Source organism: Barbus barbus (assembly GCF_936440315.1).
Source record: "Barbus barbus genome assembly, chromosome: 21".
Classification (NCBI taxonomy): Eukaryota; Metazoa; Chordata; class Actinopteri; order Cypriniformes; family Cyprinidae; genus Barbus; species Barbus barbus.
Window position 1 is genome coordinate 15,998,320 of NC_136749.1, and position 17,398 is coordinate 16,015,717.

At 35.9% G+C, this 17,398-nt stretch overlaps 1 protein-coding gene across 3 annotated transcripts; it reads right to left on the bottom strand.

The window, feature by feature from the left end:
- Positions 1–833: 833 nt before the first annotated feature.
- Positions 834–6,656, bottom strand: LOC306887032 (maternal B9.15 protein-like). Of its 3 annotated transcripts, XM_079444495.1 has the most exons (6): positions 6,367–6,656; positions 4,496–4,646; positions 3,958–4,138; positions 3,348–3,485; positions 2,895–3,192; positions 1,156–2,645 (listed from the first exon to the last, which is right to left on the bottom strand). In XM_079444495.1, exons 3-6 carry the CDS (start codon positions 4,128–4,130, stop codon positions 2,451–2,453), a joined length of 804 nt encoding a protein of 267 aa, XP_079300621.1. In that variant the 5' UTR covers positions 4,131–4,138; positions 4,496–4,646; positions 6,367–6,656; the 3' UTR covers positions 1,156–2,450. The 3 variants fall into 3 exon arrangements, with proteins under 3 accessions (XP_079300620.1, XP_079300621.1, XP_079300622.1); XM_079444494.1 differs by lacking the exon at positions 4,496–4,646 and having other exon boundaries at positions 834–2,645; positions 6,367–6,619; XM_079444496.1 differs by lacking the exon at positions 4,496–4,646 and having other exon boundaries at positions 6,458–6,656.
- Between the last annotated feature and the right edge of the window lie 10,742 nt (positions 6,657–17,398).

Below are 17,398 nucleotides of genomic sequence, written 5' to 3' on the forward strand. Positions count from 1 at the left end.
AGGTCCAGTCCTCCAATTATGGTAGACTTTATGAAAATGATTTTATAGGCTATGTATTTTTGACGAACAATCTGTTCCCGCGTGATGTTACTAGACTAGCTGTCTTTGTACACAAAACATATTTCTTTTCAGTAAGTGATAAATACTGACGGCATTAGTCATGTCAGTGCACCACCCAATGGATTGCAACGATATTAACTTATTGTGCTATGTTAACTCTACTAACTTGTTTAGCAGCTAGTTGCATTTTTGAGGTTAGCCTGCTGAAACATTTCAAAACACAAGTGAAACTATATACTTCTATGTAAAAGGAATATATATTTTAAGACTCAAAGCCTTTCTTCTTAAGCCTTGAAAACGGAGTCAGACCACACTTTGCTGGAAGGTGAAAATCAACTACTGCACTGCCCACCGCAGTTGATACAGGCCTATATTTGTTTGTTAGTTTAACACTGACAGCTAATTTAAAGCATTTGATAACGAGATTCCTATATAGACCGTTCAGAAAATGAAATATCAAACTGTCACTTCCATAATGAACTCTAGAGGGACAGGAACTCAGAAAGTAAACATGAGTGGCCACGAGGTTTGTTGCTCTCTCCTCTTCGTTTACAATCCACCTCCTTCAAACCCAATGAACTGAAGCAGATTCTATTTCTATGCGCAAATCCTTGCTTTTCTTCCTCTAGGAATGACGTAATGACCTTGGCCATGTGACGCATAGCCCCATGTGGATCCTTCCGCCAGGGCATCCTGTAGCACAGAACCTACAACAACCATCCCAATAAGTGTTTAGTCCAACTCAATCTAGGAGCCCATGAAGAGTAATACATTAGGTTGTTTCCATCATATATTTGGCTTGATTTCAGAGGTTAGAATGTCTTTAGAAAGCTTACAGAGATCCTATAACCTTTAGCCTTCACAGTAGGCCACCTTGAGACTCTCCAAACTCCCAATTCTTCAATCAGGCCATAAAGAGCATGAAAAGATTCAATAAAAGGTTTAAAAGTCTGAGTTTGTTAATTTTCAGTCTATGAGGAATACTGTGAATTGTACAATTCAGGAATAGATTATATCCAGAATCAGCCAAATCGATAAAATTAAGGAACATTTTTATATTTTACCATAATCAAATAAAACAAAAATCAAACTGTTACTGTTTTAGTAATAAAATATATATTTGTAACATCCGTTGGACATAGCTCATTAGTTTTTTTGCAATATTTACAGTGATTGCAAAACAGCAAAACAACAATTTTAAAGATTACAGGGAAAGAAAGCACAAATAAATAAGCATTTGAAGACTGAGAAAAAAGGCCTAATTTTGTAAACATATCATAGGTTATAAGTTTAACATACAAAACTGCACACAATTAATTTATATAAAAATAATAATGATATAGCAAAGGTAAAATCTAAAAAGGCAGATTATAAAATCATTTCTGCTGGTACACATGACAGCAATTGTCAGATGACACTGTACACTTTTACATGCCGTGTTTACAAAACAAATACTACAAGTAGAAAATCTGTTCTGTACAATCAAAATATCTAGATAATGAAAAGGAAATATGGCCTGTAATGAAATTATGGCTTGAGGCAATGCATGCTACCACCTAGTGGTATTGGGGAAAAAATGACAGTACAGTTATCATCATTTAAGCAAAGGTAAATTGTAAAATTGTGCACAGAATCTAGTCTAATTAAATAAGTAATGTTTTTGTTAATGCAGTCCTCTCTATATCTTGACCAAATATGATTATTCTTAAAGGTGAATACCCATTAGTCAAGAACTTTATATGCAGCAACTAATTTGAAACCTCACCCAAACAGCACTCTTTGGCTTCAGTATATGAGAATATTTTTAATAGAAAAGTTATAGGATGCTTGTTGTTTTAGAGGTAACTGAACTGCTGGTAATATCTGGGAATGTGCATCCATTGAGTATTTCAGTGAATAATTACATTCACTCAAAAACAATCCACTCCATTAAATATCACTCAAGTATTCTATGAATAAAAACTTGCCAAATCATTTAAACACTCACTACAGAAGCTACTGGAAAAGTTGTGATTTCCATATCTATGGCTAAAAAATTTCAAGTATGCAGTAATCCAACTTTGGCAAAGTTGAGAAATAATTTCTGTACAGTTTGTGATCAAGTAATAACATAGCCAGTGTTTTGTGCGAGAGAAGTTTAAACATATTGATTGAATATTTTTAGCACACGAAAACCTAAAGCTAAAAACCCAAAGAAAAATAAATAATGGCAGAATACATAAAATGAAAAGCTTAAAGTACATGTGAATATATAAGGCCAAAATCAGTGAAAAGTTAAATATTTGACATGCCTGACACTATATTTCAAGTTTATTATTACATTCTAATAAGCTATAAAGTTCCCTGCAGATTGGCAGATACGTTTTACATTATAGATACACTGGTTTTGATTACCCTTTCACTGTCCCCCAGGTTTGGAGGGTAGCGTGAGGCACAATGAACTGAGGAGGGGCTTTGGGCACGACGTAGTAAGCAAACAACGGAGAAGGTGCTGGTGCGCATACAGTCGTGAAGAATATGCCTCTCTTCTTCTTGTACTGGGGCCACATGGGTGCAGGGTTATAAAAGTACTGTGGGCCAGGGATCTGTTAATGACAGAAAATGTTTTATAATGTTAGTTTAATTACTTTTTTAATTCAAAACATTACTATAGTTTGTGTTCAAAAAGTGCTAAGAAAAATCTTGCAAGGATTTTTTTTTACAGAGTGTAATTTGCTGAAGTGAACTTTAAAGGGAGTTGCTGGTCCATAGTATGGAAAAAACACTATGCAAGTCAATGGGGACCAGCAACTGAAGTTGAACTATCCCTTTATGCAACGCATAATGGTATTTACCTGAGCTGGAGTAAACTTGCGTGGCCCTTTAGGCTCCCTTGCTTTAGATCTTGTTGTATGAACTGTATTGTTCATTGTTTTCTCCTCTACTTTTTTTGTTTCGTTCTCTTTCACCTCCTCTTCTGTATCACTTGAGACTGCTGAGCCGCAGTCAGATGAGGTTGCTGAGTGGTAGTCGGATGTATCCAGATTCACAGAATCCACTTGGCTAAAAGTATCATCCTGATTCAAGTCCTTTTCCTCATCCTCCACTTTAGCAAACTGAGCTACTGTAAAATATCTGCCATTCTCCCTAGACCTGCGGGAACATATGAATGTGAACAATTACTTTTAGTGATAAGTTCTCACTTTACAGAAAATGTCAAGTATAATCATTCATAAAAAGGCTAAAAGGAACAGTCTTTTTTAATTTATCAAATAACAAGCCTTTCATAGAAATATTCTAGAACTTACCGCACACACACCTCCGATGGATCGATCCAGATTGTGATCTCACAAGGAAAGCCTAACTCACTTGGCTTTAAGCCGCTCTCCATGCATGCTTGTGATACTGATTCATCAAAGGGAATTCTGTCATTTATTCTGATGCATCTGAGTAGGGAATAAAAAATGGTCATATTGGGAATAACTGCTATGTACGTTTGCAGGTCTTTCTCATGCAGAGTATGAATTTCCACTAACACAACAAATTAAATGGTCAGATTTTTAAAATAAATTAATGTTTTATTTAGCAAGGATGCATTAAATTGAAAAATCCTTGAAAAATGAATCACACTTTCAATTAAAAAAATTAAGAAGTACAACTGTTTTGTAATAAAAAGATGTGTTTCTTGATCACCTACTCAGCAAATTAGAATGATTTCTGAAGGATCATGTGACGCTGAAGACTGGGGTAATAAAAATATATTTTTGATATATTTATTTAATATTGCATTGATCAGGGAATTACACATCACAATTCAAAACAAAACACTTTTAATATATAACTTATAACTAGAATATATAACTTTCCTATAAAAAAGTACAATGAGTTTTTCTAAATCAGTAAATCCTCTTCATTTACCTGTACGCCTGTCCCTTGCAAGGATTGTCTGGGTACCAGTGGTCTGTGAACTTTTTAAGCAGAAGCGCTTGTAATTTAGCAGCGAAAAGTTTGGCTTTAATTTGATCCACACCTCCACGCTCCACTGCCAAACCTTTCAGAAAGTTCACACCAGCACTCACTTCCTTCTTCATTCTCACCACTGTAAAGAAAAACAAAACTGAAATTTTAATCTGGGGCTTTGTTACAATCACAAACCACAAAGTTAGGAAATAACTCTGGTTGACTTCCTTTGTTTAAGTCGAACATTTTAGCATTCTTATTTTGAATACTATAATCGGTGTACATTTTAAAAGTAGGTGAATTAATAAGCACACAAAAGAAAAATATATATATTTCCAGGCTTGAAAAAAAGGGTTGAAAAAATCTTCTAGGCTTCTTTTACAATCAAATAAACAAATAAAAGCACACCTATTAGTTTCTAGTCACCTGCCAAAAATATTAACACATATCAAATAAAAAAAAATTCTCATGCGTAAACACAACCTGAAACACCTACACTTTTGTAGGTCATCTCTATTGGCATCTGTGATAGAGGAACTTCCCTGAGCACTGTTTTCTCTTTCCTCTGACACCCGTTGAAGCTGTGTCAGCTGTTACTGAACTCCACCACATGTGAAGACTTGTTATACTGATAAGATGCCACAGCCCTAATTTGCATTACAGGCAAATAAGATACAAATAAGGGAAAAGAGTCACTCTTTTTCCAACAGCATATTGATAAATAAGGTTTACAGTTGCAAATTTAGACACATAAAAGTGCAAATAAACATGCATCTTTCGGATTCACATTGGAAGTTGCACATTGGAAATCAAATTAGTATTATCATAGTGCTATATTGCTAAACAAGGGACCTGACTTAGGCCATTCTTTAACTTTTTATGAATTGCAGGATTTTATATCCAAGACATTTAAAGAATGATCATGACCTGAACTGTTTATAAAAGCACAAAGAAGATATTTTTAATAAATGTTATATTCTACAACTAACAACAGTTACTGTTCAAATTCAACTTTGGTTTGTGAACCTTGAATCATATTAGTCTGTGTATGACAATTCATGAGTCTTTGCTAATTCCAAGCAAAAAAATCAGGTTAACCTATAAAATTTATATAACACTAATTAAACCAAATAAACACGTATCTGCCACTAGCAAGCGGTTTTCAAGCAAGCGGTTTAGGCAACTGAGGTTGTTGCATTAGGCAACCTTTGCGCAACACGTTGTGAATGTACGCAAGCATTAGTCAGAGTGCTGATTTGAGTGACACAATAATAACTCATTCAAGAGTAAGTCTCTTTAACAATGCACAAAGGGCTCAAATAGAGCTGAGATCAAATCTATTTTCCACCTACACATCAAACTTTTGAGCTACTTGTGACAGAATCTGCAAACTAAAGCAGAATATCATGCGCATGCGTTCAGATGGACTGCAAACAGCCACCGACTCGCGTAAAGTGAGCAGGTCAACAGATGCTGAAAGTTTTGTCTAGGCTATGACTAATTGTGTAATTAAAGGTAGACACATCACACAAACATCACACTCTATGATATGTAAGACCATTTATTTTGACGAGGAGAGGTTGTATTTGAAGTAGGCTACGTATGATAAAAGGAGATATAAATACAGTAAACGGAGAGATCATTGGCATATTATATAAATGGACGCTGAACGGACGTTACTCCATTCGATATATGTCTATATAGCATGAATCACTCGTTATAAACTCAGTGTGGACCATTTTAGGCAAAAAGCAATTTTCCAGACAATATATCTGTCTATGTATTTTCCAAAGCGCTTGTCGTATGTAGAGTCGTGGGATAATGTTTACAATAGTCAAACATTCTAATCGATTATTACAGTCTAGTAAAACTGACAGGTCTATTAAAAAACCTGAGCAAAATTACTGTATAAAGGAGTAAAAAGCGCACTGAAGAACGCTATTCAGTCACGTGCTACACGCGCACCACATGCAATACTGAAGGTTTTCAAGCAAGAGTTTGGGAAATGCCATCATCGGAAATTCCCATAAGAAACCCCCAAATCATATGTATACTGTATAGGCCTATATATTATAGATATATATTTACTAAACATAGCTAATACATACAGAGTGATAAAACTAATATGGTGTCTCCAAAAGTAACAATGTATTTTTTCAGCCTTTTAAAAAAAATATTAATATAATGGTAATAACATCCTATTACAGTAACAAGTACAATCGTGATGCTCGTACTTTAACATTATACATACATCACATTTATGTTTCGACACTTTAACAGCTTAATATAACTTCTAGAGAACAAACGAGAAAGAAAAACTTTAACTGTTATTGTTTATAATGGATAGTTCTTAAGGTAATTTCTTACCGAATATACACTGAATCAAAAACGACTGGAAGTTTTTCCTTCTCTTCAGTTATATTTCCTCAAAGCTGTTATATCCAAACAGACTAATAACCTGAGTAAGCACGATGCTTCCTTGTTGTAGTACACTAGTGCTCCACGTTTCTTCATTCGCGTTGGCCTTCGGTCGACCAACAAATGCGTAATTTTACCGTCAGCGATTAGCATATGACTCACTTCCTTGTCCATAAAGTACAGCTTACATTGTTTCTACTACAAGCAGTCATGTCTCTTATTATGACGCTGATTCACTCAAAGCCCAAATATGGTCAGAGCTAGTGTACTAGGAAGTAAGTGTAAAATATAATAATCCAATTGGCCAGAATATTAATTTACACCAGGAATTTAAGAAGACGTTGTAAGAACACGTGCTATGTTATGTGTGTTACGTCTGTGATAGTGTAGATTAGTTTAATAGTAATAAAAGGTTATTTAAAATACTGTTTGAAAGGCTGTGAATAATATATAGGCCTACTGTATATGTATAGCCTACATGTAGGCCTATGTATTGGTTTTCATTATTTTTTGACAAATTCAAAAACAAAATAAACATAGGGCCTATCGTCAAAATAAATTTCAAATAAAATATAATAATATTTAATTATAAATATATAATTAATGCAATTGAGAATTTTTTGAGGCAATTAGGCTACTCAATAATGAAACCATTAGTTCTTAAAAATGTATTTTGGAGGAATTTAAGACAAGAGTGTGCACTGACAGTGGACAATGTAAAGGCACTATATAAAAAGCAATGTAGTAGAGGTTAAGAATAGATAGAGAGGGTGTTGATAGAGGGTGAACTTCTTCTGATGTGCAGCAGATGGCACAATTGATCCCTTTGCTTTCTTTTTTCCTCATTTATGCTGCTTTTCTGTTGCTCTCTGGGTCAGAATCTGATGTAAGAGCATGTTCATCAACCTGCGTAAGTGTTAGCTCAGCTTGCTTACATTGAAAATGGATAATGTCCTGATGATTTGAATTCTAGAGAACAACCTAGAAAACAGCATGAGATAAACGTTACACTCAGTTTTTCTAGGCACTCCTTTGCAGTAACATTCAGTCACTTAAAGTTCAAACCGAAGTCACAGACAGATCATAGGCTACAGCATGTACCAGATGCTAAATCAAGAGGAAATTATGACTAAAAGAAAGAGAGGTGGACACAGATTTAAATACAGAAAGTAAATCATATGGCCATTACCAATATTCAATAAGTTTTTACTGACAGTGCAGCCAGGGGAATAATCAATCTGCCTCTGGTTGTAACAGGAATTTAAGAACAAAATTGGTAAACAGTGTGATTTCTCCTCATGTTCTCCTCCTTCCATTGTCTTTTCCTCTTGGCTCCAGATTCCTTGTCAGTGGGTAATTCCGGTCCTCAGCTGGTAGACTGATTGGATTTTTCCTGGATGCCTTTGAACAAGCAGTTAATTTGGTCAAAGAGCCATGGGTGATTTGGCATCCCACTTGAATTAAGAGTGTGATGCATTCCTTTGACCTGGCACATCAGCCCTCGAGAGGTTGGTGTTGAGTTAATCATAATGAAGAAAACCTGTGTATTTGGTTCATTTGCATTTGGTTCATTTTTCTTCAATACAGAAATGTGTCTTGAATGTCACATTTTGGTCATTCGTAGACTGATTTCCCCAAAGTCTGAACACTGTGGCTATATCAAAACATTTTGTTTGTTTGTGCATTCCAACCAGCCCAGCAACAGTGGCTTGACCAATGGAATGAGTTTGGGGCAGGGCTATCTGCATGTCTGACCAATGGCAGACACAGGGAGTGTTCAATCATAATTTTTGCAAATTTAGCAAATAATACTTCAGTTTGGTCAGAATTTGTGCCAGTTTGGCAACATGCCGAAGAAATTAAACATTTTACCTTTCATTTCTGGAAGTACTTTTTATTTATTTTTTTATCTTCTCCCAGCTGCCTACAAGTGCTTGGCTTATTATCCACAACAATAATAGTGTTTGAAAAGTAGTAGTTTTTTTTAAGAAAAAAGTAAGTTTTTTCTTAAACTTATCGCTACCAAGGCAAACAAACTCATATTACCTCATATTAGAAACCACAGGTGTTTTGTAGCCACGGGAAATGATGAAGAGGAAGTTATGGATGAGGGCTATACACATGTACACATGACTAGTTTTGTACCCAGGCTGAGCTTTGTGGCAATATAAGATTTCTGCACTGGGACATCATATCTGAAGGCAGTGTCTAATTTTTTTATATATATAAAAAATAAATAATTTCAGACAAAAAATTTAAATAAAGGTTCATTTTAAATTATATATTTTTATGTTGAATTTTAATAATATTAATTTGATCGTGTGTTTTTTTTTTTTTAAATAACCACTTTGGAATCAATTGTATATTACTGAAACACACAAAAACAAATGCTATCTGCTAGTTGCTTCGCCTTTAAAAATGTATTGATTTCCCGGGCTCCCAGCAAGCTTAATGCAATCGATAGCGATGGCCTTTCAAGATCAGCACCAGTATAAGCATACCATCCTCTCATGCACAGTTACCTCTACACAGCCACAAACACTCTCCCTCTGTATCCCCCTCACACCCCCAGGTAATGATTGTCCTTGGGCAAAAGAACAGTTTGTCTGCATTAGGAGTGAAGTGTTCCTAATGGGATTGTTCTCCCACTCTGGTAATGATGTTATGTATGAAGGACCGGTTGGGTTCTAAAATGAAGGTGAAAGAGATTGCAGCACACTTCTCTTTGACCTCTGTTATCTACTCTAGTCTTTTCTCTGTCTTTCATTCCACCTCAGCTCTCACCAGTTCTGAAGAAGATCGATAGTTGTTTATGTTTGCTGTGCGCTCAAATATCTGCATTGTTGGTTGTGTGAAGATAATGTGTTGTGTGATCTGTCCTTACTCTGGGTGAGGGCAATCAAAGAGGTGAGACTGTGATTTTGATTACTTTTGAAGGGTTGCTCAATGTCATCGACACAATGTAAAGCTCTCTTAGTCTTAACATTGTGTATTAACCGAATACTGTAATGAGCTACATGTGCTTAAATGTGAATTATTTTTTGAAACTGCTTGTAATAATTACACATTGTTATTTTTTGGCTAATGGTAGTGATCAGAACAAAATGTCAAATGTCAGTTCTAGCGGTGATCGGGGTTGTGGAACAACAAAACTCAGTTCAAACAACAGAACAGCACAATATTACAAATAACCAATGCAACACTATTATGTTATTTGCTTGCAGTCCACTTACATTTATAAAATTAAGTGTAACTGTTGGGTCTATATAATTTTTTTTGGCATTAAAATAAACTTTTTAGTTTTGGGATTTCTAGTTCCCAGCATGCTTTGCATCGCACGGGATAATAAGAGTGAGTGAAATGTTGTTTGATGTGTTTTTACATAGGGTGACATTTTTGTTTACTTTTGTGGTATATTTGAATTTATAATTAATTCTGTTATGTTGGAGTTTTGAGAGTTGCTGTCGTGAGGAGTGAAGATTTCCTTTTATATAATTTAGTAAGGTTTTCGCCAGGCATTTCTTTACTTGGTAAAGATATGTTAAGAAATTCAAGCACTGAAATTGATGACGACAAAAGTCGCAAATGATCCGCAGAAAGTGCAACTTGTTTTTTGTTTAGATTTGTTTTTCTGTCGTCTGTACTGTTTTAAATTCTGTTCTATTTCAGTGCTTCACTGTTGCGACGTGGTTCGTTTTTTCGGTCTTGAACCCAAGACCCTGCGTCAAATAATAGTTTAGATATAAAAAAAACCCCCCGCCAAAAACCTGCACGTTCTCTTCAGTCTGTTTTGGAACTTGGAACGCTAGAACATGTCCCGTGTGAACCACCATTATTCCAAACGTGTATGAATGGGGATTTCTGAGTTCTAAAGAGACACGAAAGTGAGGAAGAACTATATAAGCTTATATAAATATGAAGGCCGAGGCAGGTTTTCACGCTTTTTTCTTAAATAAATATTTCTCAGGGTGGTAGGCTTAGTTTTAAAATTATTGGCGGGAATAACTACAACCGTAAAGCTATTGAATGTTACTGAATCCCAGAAAAGAAGACGAAGAAAAATGGTTTTGACCCAGAAGTGGGTGTGTTGCTGCAGCTAATAAGGTAATTTGTGACAATTTGTAAAAATGTGACAACCTGCCTTGACCTGAGATGAAAAATAACCTTATGTCTGTCAGTGTAGTTTACTTTTATTCACTTGTTTACCCAGCAACTATTTAAATATGACAAACAGGGGAAAATCCTAATTTAAAGAGTTTTGTAACATACAAAACCAGAACATAAATATCATAAACTATTTCTCCTTGATTATAAAAAATTTTATATTTTCACATGATATTTCTGTCTTTTTGAAGAGTCATCTGTCAGGATATCGCTCCGACTGTCCTGCACCTCTCTGTTCTGCATATCAATGTTCACTTTCCCTTTCTTGTCCCCCAGACTCAGTTCAATGTGTTTCTCCTGCAGGAGGTTCTCAGGCAGGGAGAGGCCAGGATGGGGTTGCGCACCAGGGAGAGAGTTTCAAGTTCAAGTGCAAGATTGCACGTTCCTGACCAAGAGGAAGAGCCGAGGAAAAAAAGTGTGGTAACTAAGCCGAGAGGAGTCATCTGTATGCTGCTGTAACCTTAACAGCACATTGATTCCGAATGAGAGAAAAAGTGAATAAGAGAAGCCGGGGAGGAAAATCCACTCCTCTGCTTTCTCTTCACTGCTACTCTCCTCCTCTTTCCCTCCCACTAAAATATTCTGTCTGAAGCCACCCCCCTTCTCTCTCGCTCGATCTGTCCTGTATTCCTATCCTTCACTCTCTCCTACACATGCACATATTATTAAACACCGCTTTTCTAATTTTTCTTCATCTCTCATCAGGTTGTCTTTTAGCACACCGCTTTAAGAGCCTCTAGTATTTCTGTTTTTCCCAACGGGTGGAGAAACCGGCTCAATGCGGCTCTCTCTCTCTCAGCTGTGTATCACACACTGGGATAGCCTGTTTCTCATTGATAGGCCCTTTTTTTTAACTTGTAACACACAAGTCTCGCTCTCTTTACGGTGCAGGTTTCCCTCCCCCTCCCCTTCTTCTCTACACTTATCCGTAAAGAAAGGAAGGAAGCGGAAGAGAGAGGTGTCTGTGAGGAGGAAGGATGAAAAGGCAGAGAGAGGGAGAGAGAGAGAGAGAAGGAGGGGGTAAAAGAAGAGAGCAGGACTGAGGAGAGTGGACTGGCAGAAACGTGAAATACGAGAGGGAGAAGAGTAAAGTAGGAGAGGAACCCGTAAGAGGAGAAACGAGGGATGGCTGACCTGGAAGTGGGCAAAATCGGGGGGAAAGGAAGCCACCATTCTATTCCAACACTTGCTGGTATTTCGCTTTTCACTTTGCTTTTGTTTTGGTCATTTCTTGTCTCCATTTTTCATCTTTGTGATTCTGTTTTTTATTTTTTTATTTTTATGGTAATGTGTCCCGATATCATTCCTGGGTTTTTTATTAATGTATAATGGTGCTTTCTACTTCTTTACCTGCAAAAGTAACCATCCGTTTTCAGACTTTAAGTACTTTTCCTTCCTCTTCCATCACATTTTCCTCCCTGCAGCAGTCACGTTTTGTTTTCTTGTGCGACACATATTAGCTTTGGTTGTGTATTTTTGTTAGACACTTTATTGTTAACATGTTAGACTAATATTCATGGATCCTTCAAAAGGCTAAAATGGGGCCCGCAAGTCAAGATGATCGCATAAAAGCTTTAGTACTTACGGTTTGCATCAGTTAAATTAGTTCTGCCCTGATGCACTTGTAGAGAGTGTGATCTTTATGTAAAATCAGTCCCGGCCTCCTCAGTTTGTGCCACTTTTGTTTCACTTGAAATGTAGTGTAGTCCCTTTATTGGGGTATCCCCTCTTCTCTGTCCGTACCACGTCTCCTCCCATCACCCCTCATCCCCGCTGTCTGTCTTCCTCCATCTGTGCCTTTGCGAAAAGGTTCACCGCTGTAACGCTTGTGTTCATCAAACCAATAAATACAGATGTTAATATTAATGAACAGTTTCCCCCTTTGTGTTTTTATTATCCTCTTATGATTTGATAACGGCATGCTATCCCATCCTCTGTCTCTCTGCTTGCATATGTGTTTTTTTCAGGGTTTTATAGCCCACATCTGACTGCATAACTGTCTCCACGGTGATTATCCTCTAATGCCTTTAACCTCATGGTTCCTGCTAACCTGCCGACATAATGGCAGTCTAGCGGTCTAAAAAAGTCCTGAAATGATGTTTGATTTAGGCATAAATCCTATGAAGACAAAGTTAAGAGCTTGTGTGTATTGATACTATGATTTTTAGTTCCCTGTCCAGTCGCTTTCTTGCTTTTATGTTTTTAAAAATGGTGTTTATTTGTAAACAGTATGAGTTCTTCATGAACTTTGTACAGTGTATCATCATTTAATTGCAAAAGTGCATTCCTTTTACTGCCTAAAAGTTTTAAATCGCAGATGACAATTCGGTTAAATGTTAAAAGAATATGGAGGTAGCAAATAATAGGAAAGATGCTTGAACATCTTCCATCTAAACCTCAATCCATGCATGAAATGTGAGGGTGTAGCACAAATGTTCGGAGCAAACAGATGAGTCTAATGCGGTGCTTCTCAACCAGGGGGCCGGGGCCCACTAGAGGGCCTCAGCAAACTTCCACGGGGGCCTCAAAATAACTTAAAATAATTTTAAATAAGATAAAATGCATCTAAAATTCAAGATATTTACCTTTTCAATTTATTTTTTTTTTGTCTTTGAAGTACCAGGATTGCCTTGGTCTTGGAAAACCTGAATATATGAGGAAGATTCATTTTGAAAGTGTGATTTCTAGATCTGGAATAATGTAAATGAATAAAATCTTATAACACAATGGACTAGTTACATCAAGCTCTAAAAACTTTTATCGGTTAAAAATGTATGAGGAAAAATATCTGTAAAATTCCTTATACTTAAACATATCGTGAACAACTGGAAAACAGCTTAAAAAATTGGTAAGTTAAAAAATTTGAAAACCTCTAATGTCTGTCAGTTATATACATAAAGGAGGTTAGCTAGGTGGCAGAAAGGGGACAAATATGGTTTTGGTCTGTTTTAGGATATATTGTCATACAGAACTTTTTTTTGACCATCCCTGTTTCACTTCAAAGAATGGATATTCCAGTTGCATTGATGTTTGTGTGCTAATAACCATCGACTATATATGTCAAGCATTAAAGCAGAGTTATTTTGAGGAATCTGCACTGGTTGACACTGTTTTTTGTTTAAATAACAATATACCCTGGCATATTTTATTTCTTTATTATTTTTTGTGCTTCACAATACCTGTCTGTCTTTGTGTACCACAGCAGTTTCCTTGAATTTTGAGTACATTGGCTCACAAGTGCATTCATACAGTACCACATCAATTTCAGTACAACAAATGAATCACCTTGAACCTCAAGTCTTGAATACTACCAGCAGCACAAAACAGTATAAGGGCCATTGACTCTCCATATGTTCAAGTGTCTCAGATTGCTTGAGCCCACCCTCACTGAAGTGCTCAGGAAATCAATAGGTTTGACATCAGCGCTGCCTCTTCTCTTACAATTTCTCACTGAGGAATAGAATGTGGAAAATTCATTTTGCAGTGAATCCCAAAAAAACCCCCCAAAAAACAGTGGACCTGCTACTCTTTTCTTTTGTGCAGTACTTCAGTTAACTTCTGTATGTAATTAAAATTCTGTATTTTAAATAGGATTCAACATTGTGCAATCAAAGTAACAAAGATTTATTCATGACTGATATATTGTCGTATGGAGTTTGATGGCATTTGCTATTGTGAAAAAAACATAACTTTATGGACTCTGTATGAAGATAGCGATTTGCCTCGTTCTTCTGGTATCAGATGTGTCCATGAATGTCTCTAATTAGCCTAAATTGTAGTGGTTACTGTATATTTTTAGGTAAACTTACTAGTGACTCAGGTCTAAATGGCTCTTTCATCAAATCTCAGCCCACTTCACCATCCAAATTAGGCTGAATTAAGACATTTGTTGGGGAGTTGATGCCATTCTCAACAACAGGTGGATATGTATTGCATTAAATAGAGCAAAAATGTGTTTTAGGATTTTTAGTTACATTTTTGAAAAATTATCCTGTTTTAAAGAGGGTCTGGTAAGCAAACATGTATTCTTTAAACAGCTTCTATTCTTACATGGTAAAAAAAAAATGTATTCAGTGTAACTGTGCTCATTGAGTGTTTAATTAACCTGATTCCTGATATTCTGATCATAATGACAAACCTTAATTGAATACATTTTTTTCAGTTATTGTTTAAGTGATAGTGTAATCCCAAATTTTAATGGATATTTCACTTGAAAAAAAGTCATAATTTTATCAGCCTCGTGTTGTTCAGTTTTTTTTATTTTAACTATTACACATTTTCAGTAATTAAAATAAATCTCAAATAAAACAAAATGAAGTATAGCAGAAATAAATAAACGGTAGTTGACATACTGTAATTGCTAAAATAAAGCTGAAATAAAAATAAAGTAATACAGAAATATTATAAAATAATAAAAATGACAAAAGCACATAACCTAATTACTAAAATGTGAACTACAATTAAAATGAAAACTTCAAAACATTACATTATAAATAGTAACAATAAATAAATAAAAAACACTGATGTCATTCCAACCAGCATGACTTCCTTTCTTCTGTGTAATACAAAAGAAGATATTTTGAAAAATGTCTCGTGTTTTTAGCCACACAGTGAAAGTCAAAGGAGTCTGAAACAAAACAACACTAACTTCCCTTTTGTGGCCGAAAATACACAAGACATTTTTCAAAATATCTTCTTGATTATGAATGATAACAGAATTTTCATTTTTGGACAGCTATCCCTTTAAGAATAACGCGTATTTATTTGAACTGAAAGGCAGTATTTCCTGTGGAGCTCTAGTGGAGGTGATGTTTTTCAGGTGATATTCTGCACCTGCATAGTCAAACGTGCCGACAGTATGGGCTAATTAACAGTTGCCTGACTGCTGTAGTACTGTGTGTTTACCTGGAGTGCTGACGTACGAATTGCTGGAGAAGAAATGGTACCACTGGCTATTGTGTGTTCAGTATGTATGCGCAATGCACATTTACACAGTGAAGGTGACACAGAAGTGTTAGTTTGCATGACCAAGTGAGAGTAGGATTGTGTCATGACTGTGTATAGTCGCACCTGAGGTTTGCTAGCGTGTATACAGCGCTTATGATCATGTGTGGGTGTGGGTGTGCGTACAGTGGTTGCGTGGGGGTTAATATCTGCAGTCCAGAGGAATGTGTTTCGGGTCAGCAATGAGAATTCCTCAGTTCTGCATTAGTAGGTCACAGCGCTGCTGCTTGCCTCAGCAAACTCCCTCACTGGCGATATTCTCTCTCATTTTCTCACCTTCTCCACTTCCCTTCTTTTGCTTTAGCAAGGTCTCATTTTCATTTTTCAACCTTCACTTTTCCCACATGGAATTGTTATGCGTCCTCTCATTCTTTCTTTGTTTCCTCTCTCTCCTGCTAAGACGGTTGAGATGTAGGGGGTTGGGTGAAAATGGGGAAAGGCTATATGTGTGTGATTGTGTTATATAAATGTAGCCACGTGCACCGTTCACTCTTGCCTCCTGGTGTCTATGTCTTTCTTATAACCAGATGCCGCCCATTTCAGTCTCCTCCTATGAAGAAAAGGGGGAGTAGCACAAAGTTCAATAGTTTAGGGTAAATACTTTTTTTATATTTTTTTAAAGAAATTAATACTTTTATTCAGCAAGAATGCATAATTTGACCAAAAGTGCAACATGCTACAACAGATTTATACTATTTCAAATAATGACTTCCTATTCATCAAGGGAGCATGAAAAAATGTATCATAGTTTCTATATTGTAAACAAAAAAGTATATGATCAATTAGTCATGTTAAATTTGTTTTATGTTAGCTAAAAAAATAAAACAAACTATTAACAAATATTTTTCACTAATTTAAATAAAGCAGAATAAAATAAATGATGAATATTAGATAAATAAATCTTAAATTAAACTTGTAGAAAGTTATGTTATTCAACTAAATTCTAGTCAGTTCATAATTTAAGTTGAAATTACTTGTATCGCTAGTTTTAATATGCTAAAAAAAAATAAAATAAAAAATAAGGCAGCTGTTAAAGTAGATACATTTTTTTTTAACTGTGCACTGAAAATGTTAAGCTCAGTACCGATAATGGTAATAAACGTTTCTTGCGCAAATGGCACCTTGATTCAAAAACATTATAAAAACTTGTTGACCCCAAATGTTTTTATGGTAGTATACTATATGCTGCATCTACTCATCCAGAAGTACAGTATCTAGTATCCAGGAATGAAAAATTTCCATCATTCCTGTTATGTAAAATGCAATATAGGGAATCATAACCCAGGCAAAAATAACATATGCCACATATTCACAAGCATGCAAATATGCAAACTGAGGTATTATGTACTCATTCACCACCGAAAGCAGAGCGTTATTTGGTTTTAACTTATGGCAAACTAATTCAGTTGAACATATGGCCTGCAGCTTCAGGGTGGACTCGCTTTTCAATTGTACCTTTGTTCCCGTGTCCTCAGTGCTCTTTTATTTGTGTTGTATCCCTGTCTTTCGTGTACCTTTCTCTTTCTTTGCTTTCTCTCTCCCATCTGTGTCTGCACTTTGTTCATGTCTGCATCCCTATCTCCTGCCTGTCTCTGCTATCTTATCCTCTGATCCTACACTGTCCAGGTTGTTATCCTGCTCCCATAAAACTGTATTTGTGTCCCCAGAGCTCGATATGTGTCTTTAAGCCCTTCTGGGAATCAGGGAATAGAGGTGTAGTCTCAACGGATTCAAAGGGTATTTTAGTCCATTTCCCAATTCAAAAGAAAAAAAATGAAACAAATGAGAAACTAGGGTTATTTTCACATCTGAA

Excerpts from the sequence above, each read along its gene's own strand:
- LOC306887032 (XM_079444494.1), bottom strand. The coding sequence starts at position 4,130 with ATGAAGAAGGAAGTGAGTGCTGGTGTGAACTTTCTGAAAGGTTTGGCA. Across the intron at positions 3,486-3,957 it reads TGCAAGGGACAGGCGTACAG|ATGCATCAGAATAAATGACA; the intron begins GTAAATGAAGAG and ends TTCCCTACTCAG. Across the intron at positions 3,193-3,347 it reads CCATCGGAGGTGTGTGTGCG|GTCTAGGGAGAATGGCAGAT; the intron begins GTAAGTTCTAGA and ends ATGTTCCCGCAG.